Raw genomic sequence first — 20,447 nt, 5'->3', positions numbered from 1 at the left:
GAGGTAGGGGCTTACATACCTTCCAGTCTTGGCTGGAGAAGAACTTGGGGTTAGGCAGTTTCCCATATGGGCCACCAAAATCTTGAGGTTTAAGGGTGCTGGGACTCCAAAATCACAACACATAGGTCCTGCCTGAAAGAATTCAACCCAAGCCTTCTTTCAGCCAAAGACAAGGCTTATTAGAACATCCTTCATATTGAGCAGACTCTTAAGGAGTCTGAATGTTAGTGAGCTATTGGCTAGATTATAAGAATCTGAGCCCATGGCTAGATTATAAGAATCTGAGCAGTGGCTAGAGTTTAAGAATCTAAGCCCTGAGTGTTCTTATTACTTACTTTTACATGTTTACATGTCTCCCCTCCCCAAATTAATTTATTCAAGAATAGATTATGCTTTTTGCTGTCTTCATTCTTGGCAGCTTTCAGCTTACTTTCCTGCATGTTGGCATCCAGTTACATAGTCTAAGGATATTAAAATGAGGTGGCCATAGGATAAAATACAAACAAATAAAGATTTCCAACAACTAAGCAGAAAATATCACTTGCCTGCAGACACTTGGGAGATAGAGTGCTTGCTTCTAGGGGCCTTGACAATAGGACTCTAACCAGCCTTAATTCATACTGCTCCTCTTCACTCTTCTTCAGCCAAACTGTTCTATTACTTATTCTCTATATTGTTCAGCCCTGTGCTACTTCCATGAAGCCATTTAGGCCATCAGTTGAAATCTCTCTCTTCCTTCAAAAACTTTCTGAGGTCTAAAATCCATGAAGCTTTCCTGGGTTTTCCTAGTATTCCTCACAGTTATTTCCCAATATATTGATTTGTTGGTTTCTTTTAAAGGTATACTTATTATAAGCATCATCAACTAATGTTACGGAGCACCTACTACTACATAACACTATAATCCATTCCAAGGTTTACTAAACTTAGACACAACAGCCATTGTTGTTTCTGAACTTTTCATAAAGGGAAACATAGAACAAATGTAAAATAGTAACAAAAAGAATTATATGTAAATGTTCATTTACCCCGAAGGACCCATGAGTTCACTGGTCTAGACTCTAGTCTTAGATGCCTTGGAAACTGAAACAGATTGGGGCTGACTTCATTTCATTACCCCACCTTGTCTGAGTTATATGCAGTCTTCTTCATTAATTTCTGAGGCAAAAAAAAAAAAAATCACCTTATTACCAGGCTTTCAATGATGCCCACACAGAATACTCACATAAGGACAAGCATTGCTAACTTCTAGCACATAGGCTATCCCTCTCTCCTGGAAATTAAACACGTGTTCTAGTTGTTGATGGAAATTAGAGTATTTTCTTCTTCAATACATGAGAGAAGAACAATAAAGCTATACTTAGAGACATATTAGGCAATTTGTCTATCCTTTTTCTGTCCAGAAGTATAATTAATGTCTTTTTTAGCCCAGGTGAGTAAGTAAAAACATTTACACAGGAGTTAGTTATAATGCTTATGTTAGTGATGCATATAGGATTAATAATGTGCTTAGTGTTGCTTTGGAAGTACTTGTTTTAAAACTTCTTTCAATTTCTTAATATTTTTGTGGACTGACGTATAGTAAACCTAATTTTATAATTTAGTAAACAATTTCTTAAACCTTTTTTGGACTGATATATAGTAAACTAATTTAATATTGTAAAATATACAATGCTTTCAGAACTTCAAATTTTGTTTTCTGAGATTTATTGTGAACATGTAAAAAGTTTTGTTTTCCATTAATTATATATGTTGAAAGGTTTTTATATGTTAATAACATTGAATTAGTAATTGAGATGATTACAACAATTTTTCTTTTTTAAAATAACTCAAAATTGAAAGTTTTTGTACATCATTTCTTAGATGTATTTTATATACCTTCTTTCATGAATGGATCAAGAAGCTTTAAGATGGATAAACTAATGGATATGAGAAGTATAGGCATGCCAGTAGGCAACATGGGTATGGAAGAAATGAAAATGTATTATTAACTATTATTCTACAAGTGTACATCTATGTGTATGTATTCAGAACATTTATTTCTAGCCCTTTAGTTCTGTGATAAGAATGTGGTTTATAGATTGCTTTAGATTCTATTTTGTCTTTACTGTTTACATAGTGCCTGATTTTGCAAATTATATAACTAATTAAGGAATCACCCACAGTATGAGCACTTGTAGTATAATTGCATTAATCACTCTCATTGCTTGGAAGACATGCTGCTGCATTAGAGCATCAACTTTGTAATTAATCCCCTGTGAGACTTGAATACCCATCTTTTAAAAAGGATGACCTTTATGTGTGTCATTGATGAGCATGCTTAAATATTGGTATATGTACACATATGTATTTGAGTCCCTTGAAATCTGATGTATTTGAAATGTAAATTGCATGTTGTGTCAACACTGTATTCTTGTTTTATTTCAAGTACTAATAATTGATTCCAATTACTGTCGTGCAAATGTCATAATAAGAATTATACGAAATTAAAACATTCACTTTTTAAATCCTATAATGGGAGCTAACAAGCATTTGCATTTTGCATGAAGTTGTGATTGAATTACATTGTTAAAATACAATTGATGATAAAACTTTTATTCTTTTTTCAGATTATCTTGAGAGACATCCTAATTTGAAGGTAATAACATTGATGCTTTTAATTTATTATCCAATACTTGCTGAAAACTTTGACTATAACCATCTTGTTCTTTAATTATCTTGTTTCATAGCCCCTTCAACCCACTATTGAAATGAAAGATTCTTTCACAAACCAAGAAGCAGAAAAAGGAGTTAAGGAAAAACAAAAGTCACGTAAGTGTCATAATTCCATAATTTAGGAATAAAGTAATTATATTTTAAAGAATTTTCAATATTCATTTTTCTTTTTTCTTCCTTTCCTCCCCACTTGTATTACAGATTTAATGGAAGAATTTGGTTTAGATGATGCAGATGACATGGATGGTATTTTCCTTTTTTCCCGTTCTTTATGAGTATGAGAATAAGTGAATTTTTAAAAATCATGTCTAATAGAAGATGTTTCCTGTAGTCTTCAGGTTTTTACTTTTGTGTTTTGAACACTGTATTTCAAGTTGTATTTTTATACTTCCTGGCATTTTTGTATATTGCATGAAGGCGCATAAATCCAATTATACATATACTCCCAATTGAAGTTTACATCCATTAAGCAACTATTATGTATCACGTGTATATCAAGTGCCCACTGTTGTACTGTAGGACACAAAGATAAAAACAAACAGTTCTTTGCTTCAAGGAATTTACCTTCTATGAAGGCATACAACATATAAACTATGTTACAAGGTCTGGAGTAAAGGAGGTAAAGGAGAGAAATAAAAGTGCTCTAGGAAAATTGAGGGGCGAGAGAGAGCATGAAAAAGGATAATGGTTGTGGAAGGAAGATTTCATAGCTGTGATGTCCACTGAACTGCAGCAATAAGGCAAGAGAGGCCTAGTTAAATGCCTTCAGAAGACGACTTGATAGCTTTGTGTAGAATGGACCAGAGAAGGTAGGAACCAGACATAAGAAGATTAGTTAGTAATTTATTACAAAAATCCAGTTGATGAGGTTGTGAAGTAGGAGGATGGATATGGGAATGAAGAAAAAGGAGAGGATGACAGATATTATGGAGGTAGAATCAGTGGGATATAGCAACTTTTGGAAATGTGTCTGTCTATATACACGTACGTATATATTTGGATGAGAGAAGTGTCAAAAATATAGCTCCAGATGACTGTGAAGATGACCTGTATTTAACAAAGATAGAAAATGTTAAAGGACTGATGACTTCAGAGGTAAAATAGAGGAGGAAAAGGAAATAATGAATTCAGGCATGATCATGTTGAATTTGAAGGTACAGGAGGACTTGCAGGCTGAGAGGTCCAGAAGCCAGTCCTAAAATGTGGTGTTCAAAACTAAGCACAGTATTCAGGTGTGATTTGACCAAGATCAGCCAAACTAATATCTCCCTTTCTCTGGATATTATATCTCTTTTAATGAAATTTAAAATTGCTCTAGCTCTTTTGGCTGCTATATTGATTCATATTGAGCATATAGTCCAACAAACTCTGACAAACATTTATCTATCCATACTTCTGCCTTGTGTTTTTACTTGTGTTTGCCATTTTGTCCACAAAGATGACATGAGGGAATTTAGGTAAACTATAATGGCAATAATCCTCTGGTCAGTCAGTCTAGTAACCCTGTCAAAATGTGAAGACAGTCTGGTGTTACCTGTTCTGACCACTTCCCAGGGAAATCATGAGAGTGGATAAGATCACCAACAAAGAATGTCAGATTACCTTTGAGGCAAGGGACTTCAACAGTGCCTGAGGCTTTGTAATGTCAAGAGATGAAGACTCAGAAAAAGGCTATCAGATTTAGCAGTTAGGATACCATTAATAACCTTGGAGCAAGCAGTTTCAGTAGAAGCCAGTACAAGCCCAAAGCCAGACAAAAGGGTTTGAGGAGTGAATATAAATAACTCCAGGAATTAGACAGTGAAAAGGAGGGGACATATTGGACAATAACTTGAAGAGATGCCATGTGTAAGTGAAGGATGGTAGAAACTTTAAACACCCAGAAAATTAAATGTTTATTTTATATTCTGGTGTTTTTCCCTTTCATACATCATTGTCATTAATTTGCACTTTTTGAAACTGTTATAAAAGTAGTCTTATCTTATTTTATAAGGGAATACTGTGATTTTCATGCTAAATTTGTAATACACATTGAAAGTTATAAGATTAAGCTTCGAGAAGTTAGATTATTCTTTGTTTTTTTTTTTTGCTTTTTACAGGTGTTTATTTACATGAAATGAGATCATCTATCCTGTAATAGGCTTAGATACATTCATTAGAATCAGATGACAGAAATCTTAACTAGAATATTCTTGATTGATCCCAACCTTATTCTCTTTTATTCCAGATTCAACTTCTCAAAATCCCCTTAGATTATTCCTTATTCTCTTCTGCTCCTGTATCTAATAGCCCTTCTTTTCACCAAAGTCAAGCTCTGTGTTTGAGCCTGATTCCAAACTCTTGTATATGTTCCATCAGTTGCTTCCACAGTTATCTCTCTAAAGATTCATTCCCCATTTCCTTCAGCATGCCTGGGTTCTTCTTTATCATTATTTGAGCTTCCAGTGAGTTACAGTCTTTTTGCTGGTAGAGAGTCTTCCTCTGTGTCGATGGATGCTGACTGATCAGGACTATGGTTGCTGAAGATTGGGGGCTGGGAAAGAGGAGGGGGGGCTGTAGCAATTTTAAAAATAAGATAACAATGTAGTTTGCCTCATCAATTGACTCTTCCTTTCACTTGAACACTTAGAGGCCATTGTAGGGTTATTAATTGGCCTAATTTCAATATTGTTGTGTCTCAGGGAATAGGAAGGCCAGAGGACAGGGCAAGAGATGGGGAATGGCCTGTCTGTGGAGCAGTCAGAAAGCATATAATATTTGTCAGTTAAGTTCACCATCTTACATGGGCAGAGTTCACAATAGTAATATCAAAGATCATTGATCGCAGGTCATCGTAACATAGAATAATAATGAAAAAGTTTGGAATATTATAAGAATTACCAAAAAGTGACACAGAGACACAATATAAGCATGTATTGTTGGAAAAAAATGGTATTGATAGACTTGCTCGAAGCAGGGTTGTCATAAACTTTCAATTTTTAAAAAATGCAGTATCTGTGAAGTGCAATAAAAAGTTATGCCTGTATCTGGAAGCAGAAGGAGGGACAAAGTAGCAAAGCAAGTGAACAAGAATAAACAGTGCTTTCCCTTCTCTGGTACACAAGAAGGGGATGGAAAAATAGAGACTATTCTTGGCGCTAATGAACTTGCCCATTATGGCTTCTGATCATAATGGAATATTTCTTTGAATGAATTGAACTGTCCCTCTCTGAGAAGGCAACCACTTATCTCTTCCCCGCTATCCCAGCTCTAACCTTTCAGATGAAGATTTAAATTTAAGTTTCAGGATTTCCTTTTAAGCCCTTCTCTACTGTTTTAATGGTGTTATTAAATCTATCTTCTTTAGGTAAAAGATGAGATAAATTCCAGTTGTTTTCTCCATGTTTGTACTTATTCATTGGCAACTATGTGGGTGGTGCAAGCTCTGGGAGTTCAGCTCTCAGAGTATAAATAGCTGAAACTACCTTTCTGACTGTGGTTTAATTGTCACCTGAGGGTGAAATGAGCTGATAGTGATGTTTCATTTCTCTTAATAACTTCATAACTCTCCTAAAAGGTAGATTTTTTGGAAGCTGGGGCTTGTATTTCTTTTCCCTTTTAACTAAGCAAATCAATCCTCAATGGTCACTGTGATCTCAGGACCTCTCTCCCTCTCTTGAGAAGTCCAGCAGCACTTACTGGTTACACATTCACCATGTCCAAGCCCTCAGCTTACTTCCCAACTTCTTTCAAGCTAGTAACTACTTCCACATTTAGTTAAAAATACTCTCTCTGACCAATGATCCTTTACTTACCAAACAGGATGTGCTTTTTTCCGACATCATCTTTTTTGACCTCTTTAAAACATTTTACACTGTTAACTATCCCCTTGTTCTCATAATCCCTTCTTCCTGTGTTATTTGTGACCCTACTGATTCTCCTTTCTGTCTTACTGTTCCTTCTCAGTTTGTATCATCACCACTTCCTCTGTCCCCTATTTTCTATCATAGTTTCTGGTCTGCTGTCTCTCCACCCTTCTTTTAGTGATCTCTGCTCCCATGTATTCAACTATCAAAGCTATATACATTACTTCCATTTCTTGATGTAGAATAGTGATACTCTCTGAGCTTCAAATCTCTTATCACTAGCTATCGCATGAACATTTTCAACCTAACTCAACATTTCCAAAGCAGGACTTTCTCTGTAAAGCCTCTCCTCCCAATAACTCCCCTGTTTCTGACCATCATCCTTCCAGTCACCCAGAGCTGCAAACTTTCATCCTCAATTCTTCTCTCACACACTCTGAATATCTAATGATTGTATTTTCAAGATTTCACCTTTTTAACATCTCTCAAATACACCCTTTTCTCTCCTCAGACACTGCCACTGTCCTAGTATAGGCCCTCCTCTCCTCTACCTTGAACTATTGCAGGTGGGTCTGTTGAAGTTTAGAGGTTTAGGGGTTCTGGGACCCCAAAATCACATCATGCAGATCCTGCCTGAAAGAATTTGACCGAAGCCTTCTTTCAGTCAAAGACAAGGTCTGTCATATTGGGCAGACTCTTAAGGAATCTGAACATTAGTAAGCTATTGGCTAGACTTTAAGAATCTGAGCAGTGGCTAGATTTTAAGAATCCAAGCACCTTAATGGAGACAAGATAGACCTTATATACAGAAAGACTGTGGGAGGGATCTAGGAGTGGCCAAGTAGTCTATTAGGTAATAGAACTCCAGGGACCTGGACCATGTGGCCAAGGGAGAGGCCTGGGGCCATAGGGAGGTAAGGGAGATTAAAATACCAGTTGATGGTATTATAGCCTCAGGAGAACTCCAGAGATTTGGCTCTGTGAGAAAGTCCAGGGTTTTTCATCATTCCCCCCTCAAACAAATGGGACCCAAATTCTTTTGGGGTAAGGGGCAAAGGCCTCAGCTTCTGAAACTCCTTCCTGCTGGCAAGGGTATAGAGCTATCCCTGCCTTGGGGATCCCAAAGAGGAGGTTGATTAGAACAGAGCACAGGCTGCATCCAGGGAATGATGGGGGGGGGTCATTGGCTGGTACCCACTGTTTGCTACCAACTGTAGGTGAATTTGTGTCAAGACACAAATCTGACAGAAAAGACTGCAGTACCCAGCTATAAAGCAGGGACTAGATTTAGGGCCCAAATATGAGAGGATAAAACATTCTTAGCTCTGTTTGGATTCAGAAAATTCAATTTTCCAACCGTGCAGTCTCAAATTCACCTCATAGCCAGACTCAGGAATAGCCAGGTGGGTAACATTCCTTTTCAAAGGAACACAAGGGGGAAACTGAGCCAAGAGGATCCCATCTTAGACTGAGGCTAAAATTGTCCTCTCAGCTTTTCCCGATGCTGACTTCCTACCAGTATCACATTCTCTCTGAGTAGCTTGTGGCATGTCTCAGATGGTGGATTATTGATTTATTGATGGATTATTATGACCCAGTAGACAACTCAAAATAAAATCCTATGAGCTTTTACCTCACACAGCAAGTTTCACTAATCACAGTTTAGTAAAAACTTTTCCAGGCTTTACATCTCAAATTTAAATTTGTCCTGGTATAAAAAGCCAATTATTAGAAATTATTTCTATATAATTGTAAATTCTTAGCAAGACAAAACCCAAACAAGCTTTTTTTCAAGTTTACACATTAAAACAATAACCAACAATAGTCAAATTATTTTAGTGGTAACCAAATTATGAAAAATTGCTTGACATAACTGTTGGAAAAAGTTCACCAATTTGAAACTTGAAACAAACCCATTACCAATCAGGTGATTTCAATTTTGTTAAATGCATTTCCAGATTACTTTACACAAAGAATCAACATCTCATTAACAGTTAAAACTACAAATTTAAAAGAGCATGCTTACCCAAGTTTGGAGGCTAGCTTCTTTACCTTGAGCAGGATGTGCTGAACATGAGTGATGCTTCCAGGCAAAGGTTGCCCTAGGACCCAAGGCCATTGCCAGAGGGGCCCATGCTGTAACTGCTGCCCCCCTCCCTCCTTCCTTTCCCAGGTGGGGGGGGGAATAAAATCAAAGGTGAGGGGTAAAGGGTGAAACTCTCTTCTCTTATGAGAGGGGTTAACAGATACCCTCTTTACTCAAGGGAAGGGAGAGGGAGAAAGGAGTGACCAGGGTTGTAAGGAAGAGTTTCAAAACACCTTAACAATCAATCACAAAACCTCCAGAATCTGCCAAGATATTTTTAGCTGTTCTAACTTTTCCTGTAACCTCCATGAAGGAAGATTCAGGGGTGTAGAGGGAAGGGAGTAAGTAAGCCTCAGGGAGCCAAAAGGCAACTGCAGTTTTCCCCAATTCCCTACCGCCAAGAGAATTGACAGAATTGGACATACACTTCCAGATAGGGTGTCTGGATAGGACGTCCATCCTTGTCCTCTGTGCTGCGGAAGGTGTACCCAGGTCCATGGGCCGAACCAACCCAGTGGACTGAGAGCCTGAGAATGTCAGGCTGAGTGCAAAACAGCCTCGTAACTGTCTACCCAAAAAGCACCTCCAAGCTTTGTTACTTGAAGAGTGACCCCAACTGCAGAGCAAGAAAGGAGGGGGTGGGGGCTTACATACCTTCCACTCTTGGCTGGAGAAGCACTTGGGTTTAGGCAGTTTCCCCATATAGGCCACCAAAATGTTGAGGTTTAGGGGTGGTAGGGTGCTGGGACCTCAAAATCACAACACGTGGGTCCTGCCTGAAAGAATTCGACCCAAGCCTTTCACCCAAAGACAAGGTTTATTAGAACATCCGTCATCTTGGGCAGACTCTTAAAGGGTCTGAATGTTAGTCAGCTATTGCCTAGATTATAAGAATCTGAGCCCATGGCTAGATTATAAGAATCTGAGCAGTGGCTAGATATTAAGAATCCAAGTCTAAAAAAAAAAAAGCTGTCTTCTAATCAAATTAAAGTAGTTCACATTAAAAAAAAAAACAATGCAACCATGCTTAAAATAAACGAGTTCTCTTTTTTTTTTTTTAAATACAGTCACTGAAGGGATCCTAATTGTAAGCATTTTCTGTGTAATTAGCATGGTGAATAAAGACCTGACCTCAAAGCCAAAAAGATTTAGTTTCAAGTCTCATCTCTGACACATACTGGTTAGGTGACCTTGGGTAAGTCATTTAACTTCTAAGTGCCCTAGGCAATTCTCTAAGACTGCAGAGAGGGTACCAGTGTACGTTATTAGAGGTAGTTTCCTCACCTGAGAGTTCTCTATAAATAAATCACAGGTTAAAAATCACAGTTTCAGACTCCATTTCCTAATCCTAAATAATTTGAAAAGTCAAATGTGAATGTTATTTTTAAAAGGTTATTACCAAAGAAAATCCTTTTCCCAAGGATCTTACTAATAAGTTCTTTGGGAATACACACTGAAATGGATTTTCGTGAGGTAATAAGAGCTGGTAATCCTAGAAAAAGAGGATAGACTGAATAAAAGAAAGAAAACAGTTTTGTTTTTTTTTCTCATGTTACCTAAGAGATAAAATACAGGATGCATTAATAAACAAAATAAAGTCATAAAGTTAGGTGGTAATTTGAGTGACATCCTGTGAAAAAATTAAATAATGTGTCAGGTGGATAGAATTGATGTACGATTTAACTCCAGTATTTCCTTTTCAGATGCTTCTGATTGGGATTCTCCCAGTACTTCTCAGAAAAGTAAGAGTTACAGAAGTTACAAGGATTTGAATTTTAATGGGAATTATCCTCGCCCATCACTGCCACTGACCAAAAATCAGTCAGGATCCACAGAATTTGGAAAGATTCCTTTAAAAGAAGATGAAGCAGCTAGAGCTGGAAGTGGCCCTGAGACTGAGTTTAGGGATGTGATTCTAGAAGAAAAACCAGTCCCTCAGAAGGAGTGTGAACCACAGCTCCCTCTAAAAGAAGAGGAAAGTAAAAAAGGTAATGAAGGAGCATGTGGAGCTAACATTGTGAAATTTCAATGGGTAGCTTATTTGCTCAATTTGTTACATTCCAATCTTTATTAGTATGGGTAAGCAAAATAAATGATAAAGTCATGTGATGACAGAATTTACTGCTTGTCTTTACTCCTCTCATGCAGCCTAGAATTTAGCAGGTATCTTTTTAACAGATATTTTGATTTTCTCCTCTAATCAGTGTAACATATTCCACAAACACGGAAAAGGGATAGTTTAGGCCTGTGTGCTAAATTAGTCTCCTCCTGTCTAATTGACTGTGGTTTCCTACTTAATTTTTTTAAGTGTTTCCAATCCTAAAACCATTAGGCTTATATAAGTTTATTTTCACATATGAAGTCCATATATAAATGATTTTTCTTTTTTCTGTCATTTTGAATTAACTTTCCCCAAGTATTAAATTACCTTGTTAGTTGATGCTTCCTGGTAATTGTTTCCATGACATTGTTTTGAATGGAATGTGATTACCATGCCGAGGAATGTCTTTTTAATATTATTTTTGAAGTTCCATAAATTAAGATAATTTTGTCATATTCAGGTTTAACGGTTTATGTTGGTTTTGTTTCAGTAGATTTGTTTGACCTGTGACATACAGTTATATCTTCCTGATCTTTAGAAGTTATGTTAATCTCTGTGAATTTCTCTCCGTGTTATCATACTCTGTGTAGCTCTAAGGTAACTAAAAGTTTTACAGTGAACTTCAAATTACCTGCTGGAGTATTATCAGCATATCTTATTTGCATGTTTTCTTGGCTTAATCAGAGTAGCTTATAATTACTTAATGATACAGATCTCATTTACTTTTATTTCCCTATGCAACATGACGTCAAGGTTTTGTTCTCTCTATGTTTTGAAATAATCAGATTGATTCTGCCTTTTGTAAATTGATTTTGTCCTCTCACTGCCTAAGTCATGATTCTTTGTCTCTGAACTTAGTTCAGAAATTCATCGGTCCTATGTAATAAGTTAAATTTAGAAATCCAGTTCTGTTATTAATCATTTTACTATTCTTGTGTGAAGGAAATGTGTTACCCTTGAAGGACTCTAGTCTAGTATCTTTATACACTCCAGCTCTCCTTCGAGGATGTCTGGCTTGTTATCCAAAGAAGTCTGGTCCACTCTCCATAACCTTGCAGGTGGACTCAAGCAATGAAGATTTCTTAGTCAGAAGAGAGAAGGAAGGGATTGTTGCTAATCACTCATTCCCAATTTTCTGTCAGTCACGTTGTCCTCATCCGCATGATGCTGTCTCCTCTATAATCTATCTCATTGTTTTCCCTACCTACCCAACTCTGGTCTTTGTTCTCTTGTACTTCCCCAAACCCTATAAAGGCTAGTAATCCTTACCGCATGGTCTTTGGTCATTGAGAAATCCCATTAACCAAATTTATTGGTTACTGCTAGCCTAACTAATAATTTGATCATGCACAGACCATTTTCTCTCTGTTTACCCTTAATTTTCAAATGTAACAGTCTCATCTTGATTAAATATATAAATCATTCTTCACAGCTTTCTCTGATTTGGTATGTAGTGAGCATCTCACAAGAAACTTAAAATGTAGCAGTAGATTGAAATTACAAAATAATCAGCTAAATGCATAATTAGTAAAACTGACATTTATGACCTTTTATACCTTATTTTAAAATAGATAAATTATAGCTGTGATAACTGCCATTACTGTTAATGGGGGGATTTCAATCATATAAAAAGTAATTCTAAATAATATAAATTTTTACTTAAATATCAATATTGAATTAACACAAGAATTGGAATTTAAAGGATCATCAGAGGAAGGCCAAGAAAGTTTTGATAAAAGTGACCAGGAACAGGTATGTAAAAATAACATTCAAATTTCTGATATTTTATTTGAATAAAAGTGCCTTTCATGATAGTTTTATTGGAAGTTTTTCAGAACTTGGTTCACTTTTAAATACATTTTAAACTGATTTAGAAAATAATGCATGTTTCAGTGAACAGATAGGACCCCTTTTTTGCATTATAAAGTATGATTCTTTAATCTGAAAATGGATACTTTTAGAAATAATCTCCTAGTGAAATGTGCCCATTGTGAATGCTAGAAAACTAATTATATTGCTGGATATTCCCTCATTTCTCCCCATAAATTAAATAAAGACTATTATCTGTAAAAGATATAACTATTTATGATAATTTTCATAAGATTCCTAAATAATTCAGCTTCTACATAGTTAGGTGACAAAGTGGATAGAGTAAAGAAGACCTGAGTTTAATCCATTCTTGGGCTCCTAGCTAGCTGTATTATCCTGGAGAAGTCACCAAACCTCTCTTAGCCTGTTTCTTCATTGGTAAAATAATTATAAGTAAAGTTTATCGCACAAAATGGTTGTGAGGATGTTATGAGATAATGTATATAAAGTGTTGTGAAAACCTTAAAGTACTACATAATTGTTAGTCATTGTTATTATTTGTAAATTTTTATTATTTTACAGTGCTATTATCTATTTTATAGGACCAAGTACAGATGGATGCAGGTGATCTTGATGACCTCACTCAGTCATCTGACATAGCTACAGAGGATTATGATTTACCTCCCTTAAACAATAAGAATGTTTTGTTATTGATCGAACAACTTAGTGTTGATTGTAAAGGTAAGAATATTCTTAAATTACCTAACAAAATACCAGTGTTAAACAGAAACCAAAGATGTGGGTATATACAAGAAGATAACCCTGAAGTCCTATTTCATTGACTCATAGTAAAATAGATTTGACTTTGGATTCTTGGAGGCTCTGACATTGGAGCCTAATCTCTGGCAGGCCTTGCCAAGGTGAAAGGGATTTTGGAGGCTTCAGGGTGATGAATTTTTCAGCCACAGAAGATGACCTTCTATTTGTTTCAATTCAAAAAAGAATTATTAAGTACCTACTGTGTGCCACATACAAGAAGTTTAGATAAGACACAGTCATTGTCCTCGTTGAGTGTGCAATCTGGAAGGGGGATATAGCCTACCTAGATAACTCTAATATTAAAAAAATGCATAAATACTTGAGGAGTACTGTCATACTGCTATGTGAGGTTCAAAGTGGGAAAGAACGTTAACTATCAAGAAGCAATAATTTCTTTGTAAAGCTACCATTTGAGTTGAGTTTTAAAGGATGGGTATGAATTCAGTAGGCGTAGATCATGCGAGTGAGTATAGGAGAATGAAGTGAGAATTTCAAGAATGAGAACTGTGAGCAAAAAGGCAGGAAAGTGACAGTGAAAATGGAGTTTTACTGGACAGGATATAGCAGTAAGAAGTAAATATGGAAAGGTAGGGTGTTACAAACTTGTAGAGGGCCTAGCTTTGTGTCTATACACAAATCCCTTAAACTTGGAGCTTTGGTTTCTTAATCTATAAAATACCTTACTTCACAGGATTGTTGAGAGCCTATATGTGCTATGTTACTTGATGTGAGTTACTAATATTGAATGCTAGGACAAGGTGTATGAATTTTATTTGCTGGGTTAACAATAGAGAACCATTGAAGAGACTGACATGACCAGATGCATAAAGATATCAGGAGTGATCTCATTCTTGGAAAGAATGGTCAAAAATGTCAACAATCTCACATATGTTCTGTCTAGTTTTTATAATTCTTCTGTCAGCATGACATATAGGATAGTATACTGGAGACAATGCCATGAATACCTAGGTTCATATTCTGCCTTATACACGGGCTACCTGTGTCAATCCAAGTTCTTTAACTTCCCTGTGCCTCAGTTTCTTCTTTTGCTTTGAATCTTTGAGCTTATGATTTCCCTTAATGCCAGCTTCACCGCCCTCTACAATCAGTGTGTCTACCTCTAGCAGCTCTGTTCTCTCCTTGCTGCTTCAATTCTGCTAAACACTGAATCGTATGAAGAATTGAAAGTTGCCAAGGGAAACTTGACAACCAAGCCTCTTGAATCTGTAACTTGATATAACACACATTTCTAACTGTGGATTAGGTCTAAATTTGGCTATGTATCTCTCTTCAGAACAAAGTGCCTGGGTTTTGTGGCAGTTTTTTTTTCCTTAATGCTCAGATGATTTTTTCACTTTCTTCTGGTATCTCAGCTATATTTTGGTTAATGTTACCAGAAGTCTGGCCAATGAATAAATGAGGATGGATGTTATTGTATGAATGTTACATACAGACTTATATTATAAGTCTCTAAAGAAGAAGCAGTGTTTACATATAACTATTTAGGGTAAAATATATTTATGATGCATATAAAATGAGTCAGTATAGTTGTAATATTAATATTTGTAATATTATATATTTAATTATGTTTATATATTTAATATTATATATTAAATATATAATCCATTTTACTAATCTTATTTATTAATATTATTTGTCCCACCCAGAGTACACATCAGAATGTTTACTTTTCACATTTATTTTTCTAATATTGTAAAAAATTCTGAGGTTTCTAATGGTTTTTTATAAAGTTATGTGTAACTTAGAGATTCTTTTTAATTGTCCACAATGCCCACAGGAAAATAGGTGATTTTCAAATTCAATGTAAATCTTTTGACAAAATAAATAAAATGCATTTATGATACTTATAAAATAATTCAGCATACTTTTAATATATAAATATTAAATATATAATCCATTTTATTTATCTCATTTGTCCCCCCCAGAGTACACATCAGAAATTTTACATTTCACGTTATGTTTTTCTCATATTGTGAAGAATTCTGAGGTTTCAAAAGGCTTTTTTATAAAGTAATGAGTAACTTAGAGATTCTTTTTAATTGTCCATATTACTCAAAGGGAAATAGGTTATTTTCAAAATCAATGTAAATTGACAAAATAGTATTTCAGTTTCTCCTTAGGATTTATATTTGGATACTATGTTGTCATTGCCAGAGTATTAGAATTCTAAGTATACTGCTTCTGTCCTGAAGATTTTAAAATACTCATATTTTTATTTACTTGTGTTTTTCTCTGTACAGATCCTATTAGCCTTTTGAAAATTCAGGATGCAGTTCTTAGATATGAACGATCGGTAGAACTTAAAAAAGGACATTGTTCACTACTCGCCGGAAAAGTTAAGAGTTTAGAAAACAAGATTACTGGACTACAAGAAGAATTATCAGAATCAAGAGAAATGAAATCCCAGTTAGAGCATCAAAAAGCAGAATGGGACAGAGAACTCTCTAGCCTCAGGTATCTAACTCATGAGTTTCAATGAAGACTTGAAAGCATTTCTTTTATGTTCAAGCATTCTGAGAGAGGATTTGAGGTTAGGAAAGCAAAAATGACACATCTTTAAAATAATAATATAATGAGCCCTACTTAATCCTTTTTATTATGTGAACATCCATTAGAGATGCATTTTTAGTGAATTTTCAAAACTATACCACAATTTCTTACATTTTTTTTCAAAATGAAGTAAAAGTCAACTCTGAATAATCAATAGTAATGGGAAAATGGATGAGGGAAATGTAGAAATCATTCCCACATCTAATTTTAGTCAAGAATTTTATCTGTATCCCCCTCTAGATTTTTCACCAGTCATTCAGATGTATCAAAACTCAGGAATTTTGAAAAAGTCATTTCCCCTAGCTCCTCTGTAGTGCAGGTCAATAAAAGTTTAAAGTGAAGAAGGCAGGCAGGGAAGGAGGGAAGTAGGTGGACATATATATCCAATTTATGGCATTTCTGTCTGTTGAATACAAAGAGCCAAAGCATCCAAAGAACTATATGATACATTTTTGATAGAAGTTTAATGCCCTGGATAGAGAAATGGCTTCATGTGTCATTTGTGACACATCCTGACTGTGTGAGCCTGAGCAAGTTACATAATCCTCAGTGCCCCAGGCAACAGTCTAAGGCTTGAAATTGTAGAGCAGGGACCTATCTACATTAGTATTGGGAGTTTCCTGATGGTGGATCCAGTTCCCCCCCAAATTAATGTTGTTTTCTTTTAGAGGTCCAGATGAACATACTCAAAGGGCATTCCTTATTTTTACTGAACTGTGATGTTAAAAAAGAGCAATTTTAATCTAGGTTTACACTGAAGCAAGAGGAAGTAAAGCGAGTGACTGCCGAAATGCTATTTGAAAAAATTAGAGAACAGTTAAGAAGAAAAGAAGAACAACATAGTAAAGAAGTGGAGCTAAAACAGCAACTTGAATTCACTCTTAGAACTCTGGAGCTTGAACTGAGAACAGTAAGAAATACTTTGAAACAGGTAAATTGGAATTTAAAAGTCAGTATTTCCGCCTTTTCTTTGTTAAGAATATTTATGGGTTCCCTGGGGATGGACAGGTGAATACTGTGAAGTCTTTTTAATCTTAAAAAAGGATTATAATATTTATGTCTAGTATAACTAAGTTGGGTTCAGTCATTCATAAATATGTATTCATAAGTACATAAAGAAAAATAAAGAAAAAATTCTCCTATTTTAGCATTTGAATGTAAAATTACAGCCATGGAAAAGGTAAGATGGAGCTAATACTTTGTGAAGTATGTCTCATGGCGGAGAATCAGTATGATGTAGTGGATAGAACTGGCCTCAAATTCAGGAAGACCTGGTTTCAGGTGTTGCCACTAACACATCCTGACTATGTGACCCTGGGCAATTTCATTTCATCTGAGCCCAAGCCAGAGGTTTGAAACTCCCCAAAAGCTACTCACAAAACACAGAACTGGGGGTATCTATTTGACACCACTGCTCTATCCTCAGCCTCTCTAAGACTGTAAGTGTCAGATAACTCCTCTATGTTGGTAGAGAGATATTCCTTACATGAAAATTCTCTAGGATAATGAAATTGCAGGTTCAGTCCCTTTCACTGTTCCTTATATTCCACTTTACCATACATCCTTCAGTCTTTCAGAAAAGTTTATTCTTCTCTACCATCTTTAGCTTTTACTTATGCAATTAAAATTATCCAAGCCTTTCTAAATGGAAGAAAGGCAAAGTCTTAATAGGTCAGAGCATTGGACTGAACCTACTAATAAGATGAAATTCAATAAGAATGAATGTAGTTTTATAATTAGGTTAAAAAAATAGTTTCACAAATATAAGTTGAGGAAATATGATTAGATAGCATTTTGTCTGAAAAAAATGTAGGAATTGTAGTGAGCTCTAAGTATAATTTGAATCAGTGCTGTAAAACAAAAAACAAAAAAAAAAAGATAATGTAATTTTGAATCCCATTAAGAGAAGTATAGTTTCCAAAACCAAGGAGGTAAAAATACTTCTGTACTCTGACCTTGTCAGACCTCACCTGTAGTATTTTGTTCATTTGTGGCTACCACAAAATTCTGGTAGCTAGGAAGCAGGACAGCAAACAGGATGAGGAAGGGCTTTGAGTCCATGGCATGTGAGGATCAGTTAAAGGAAATGGAGATGTTCCTTGAGAAAAGAAAACTCCAACTGTCTTCAAGTTTGTTTGTTTTTTTCTTTTCAATTTAACAAACATTTATTAGGCATGTGCAATGCCCTGTGAAAGACACTGGAAGAAATATTAAATTAACCACTCATCTTCCTCGCATAGAGCAAGTACACAATTTGGCATAATGGTAGAAAGGCATTTTTTTTTAGTGTAATCCAATGTTCATTTTGAAAGGTATAATTCATTTTTTTGCATCTGAGTCTTTAAAATTTTTTTTAAATTAATTTATTTTAGTTTTCAACATTCACTTCCACAAGATCTTGAGTTCTGAATTTTCTCCCCATCTCTCCCCTCCCCCACCCCAAATCTTCATTCCCCTTCCCCTAACCCCTTCCTTCTATCTTCCCCCTCCTTCTCTTATCTCCTTCTCCTTCTGTTTTCCCATAGGGCAGGATAGATTTTTATACCCCATTGACTGTATATCTTATTTCCCAACTGCATGCAAAAACAGTTTTTAAAATCTGTTTTAAAAATTTGGGTATCAAATTCTTTCCCTTCCTCCCTGCCTACTCACCCTCATTAAGGAGGCAAGCAACTCAATAAAGGTTATACATGTGTAGTCATGTAAAATACTATAATATTAGCCATAATAATATAATTATTATATAATAATAGCCATGTTGTGAAAAACTAACTATATTTCCCTTTATCCTATCCCAACCCCCCATTTATTCTATTCTCTCCTTTGACCTTGTCCCTCCTCAAAACTGTTTGCTTCTGATTGCCCCCTCCCACAATCTGCCCTCCCTTCTATCATCCCTCTTTATCCCTTTCCCCCTATTTTTCCTGTAGGATAAGGTAGACTTCCATACCAAATTGAGTGTGTATGTTATTCCCTCCTTAAGCCAAATCCAATGAGAGTAAGATTCATTCATTCCCTCTCACCTCCCTCCTCTTCCCCTCTATGGTAAAAGCTTTTTCTTCCCTCTTTTATGTGAGATAATTTACCCCATTTTGCCTCTCCCTTTCTGCTTCTCCCTGTACATTCCTCTCTCATCCCTTACTTTATTTTTTAGATATCATCCCTTCATTTCAACCCACCCCATGCCCTCTGTCTATATATGTATTCATTCCTACTACCTGAATACTGAGAAAGGTCTCATGAGTTACAAATATCATCTTTTCATGTAGGAATGTAATAAGTCCCTTATGATTTCTTTTTCCTTCTCTTGAGTCTTGTATTTGAAAGTCAGATTTCCTATTCAACTCTGGTCTTTTCATCAAGAATGCTTGAAAATCCTCTTATTTCCCTGAATGTCCATTTTTCCCACTGAAGGATTATACTCAGTTTTGCTGGGTAGGTGATTCTTGATTGTAATCCTGGTTCCTTTGACCTTCATGAGTATCATATTCCAAGCCCTCTGATCCCTTAATGTAGAAGCTGCTAAATCGTATCTTATCCTGATTGTGTTTTCACAATACTTGAATTGTTGCTTTCTGGCTGCTGTGTTCAAGTTTTTGAAGGACAGACATGTGGAGGAAGGATTAAGCTTGCTCTGCTTCACCCTAAGGGACAGGACTAAGAGCAGTGGATAGAAGTTGCAAAAATGTACATTTTTAGGGTTAATGTTAGGAAAAAATTGGTAACAAATAGAACCATCCATAAGGAGAATGAGTTGCCTTGAGAGATGGTGGCTTTCCCGCCCAGACGCCCCATGAAGACTTCAAGCTGAGACTGAGTAAAGTGTAGTAAGAGTCGGGTACTTAGTAATGGGTATGGATTCACCTGAATAGTTGTTGAGGTTCCTTTTCAACTCTGAAATGCTAGCCTTCCTGTTGCTTTTCATTTTCAGTAGTCTACTTTTCTTAGATTTTTCAGCTATTTTCCATTCTTTTTCAGATTCTATATTCCGGTTAAAGGTAAAATGCTTTTGCTGACTTTTGAAGGAAAAATATGATTAAAAATTTAATGAATTGTTGTCCCCAGGTTGAAGAAGAGCGAAATGACGCTCAAAGACAACTTTCTCAGGAGCAGAGTGCCAGAGCTTTGCAAGACAGAATTCTGAATAATCCTGTTTGGAAGCAAAAGGAAATAGAAGCAGCTGCTTCCAAAAGGATTCAGAGTTCTGAGGTATTCCCTTTGGTCATTTTCAAGTCTAATTGCATATTTAAAAAGTCAGGATTTTTGTTCTTCATTTTTGGACACATTTGTCATCCTCAGTCATGTCCATCTGTCTTCAGGAGACAAGCAGTGATACACATAGTGACCAAAATCAGTGCAGGTTGTTTGTTTTACTTTGTTGCTTCTTTTCTTTGAATTGAATGATCCCTCCAGAGGCCCCAATGTACTTCCACTGAAGCAATCCCTGGTTCTCGGTAGTATCTCTGCTCTTTCTGGACATAAGAAGGGGGCAGCTCATCAG

At 35.9% G+C, this 20,447-nt stretch overlaps 1 protein-coding gene across 1 annotated transcript in view; it reads left to right on the top strand.

Moving 5' to 3' along the window:
* Positions 1-20,447, top strand: part of LOC114038079 (ankyrin repeat domain-containing protein 26-like) — a 100,883-nt gene that overhangs the window by 45,507 nt on the left and 34,929 nt on the right. Inside the window, 9 exon segments of the mRNA XM_027855184.1 lie at positions 2,610-2,638; positions 2,730-2,811; positions 2,917-2,961; positions 10,350-10,634; positions 12,450-12,499; positions 13,159-13,297; positions 15,637-15,850; positions 16,694-16,877; positions 20,012-20,155. Coding sequence (XP_027710985.1) covers positions 2,610-2,638; positions 2,730-2,811; positions 2,917-2,961; positions 10,350-10,634; positions 12,450-12,499; positions 13,159-13,297; positions 15,637-15,850; positions 16,694-16,877; positions 20,012-20,155 — 1,172 coding nt within the window.

The sequence above is a fragment of the Vombatus ursinus genome, unplaced genomic scaffold, assembly GCF_900497805.2.
Source record: "Vombatus ursinus unplaced genomic scaffold, bare-nosed wombat genome assembly UNPS02010788.1, whole genome shotgun sequence".
Taxonomy (NCBI): domain Eukaryota; kingdom Metazoa; phylum Chordata; class Mammalia; order Diprotodontia; family Vombatidae; genus Vombatus; species Vombatus ursinus.
Note: the sequence above shows the minus strand (reverse complement) of the source record. Positions and strands in the feature narration are given on the sequence as shown.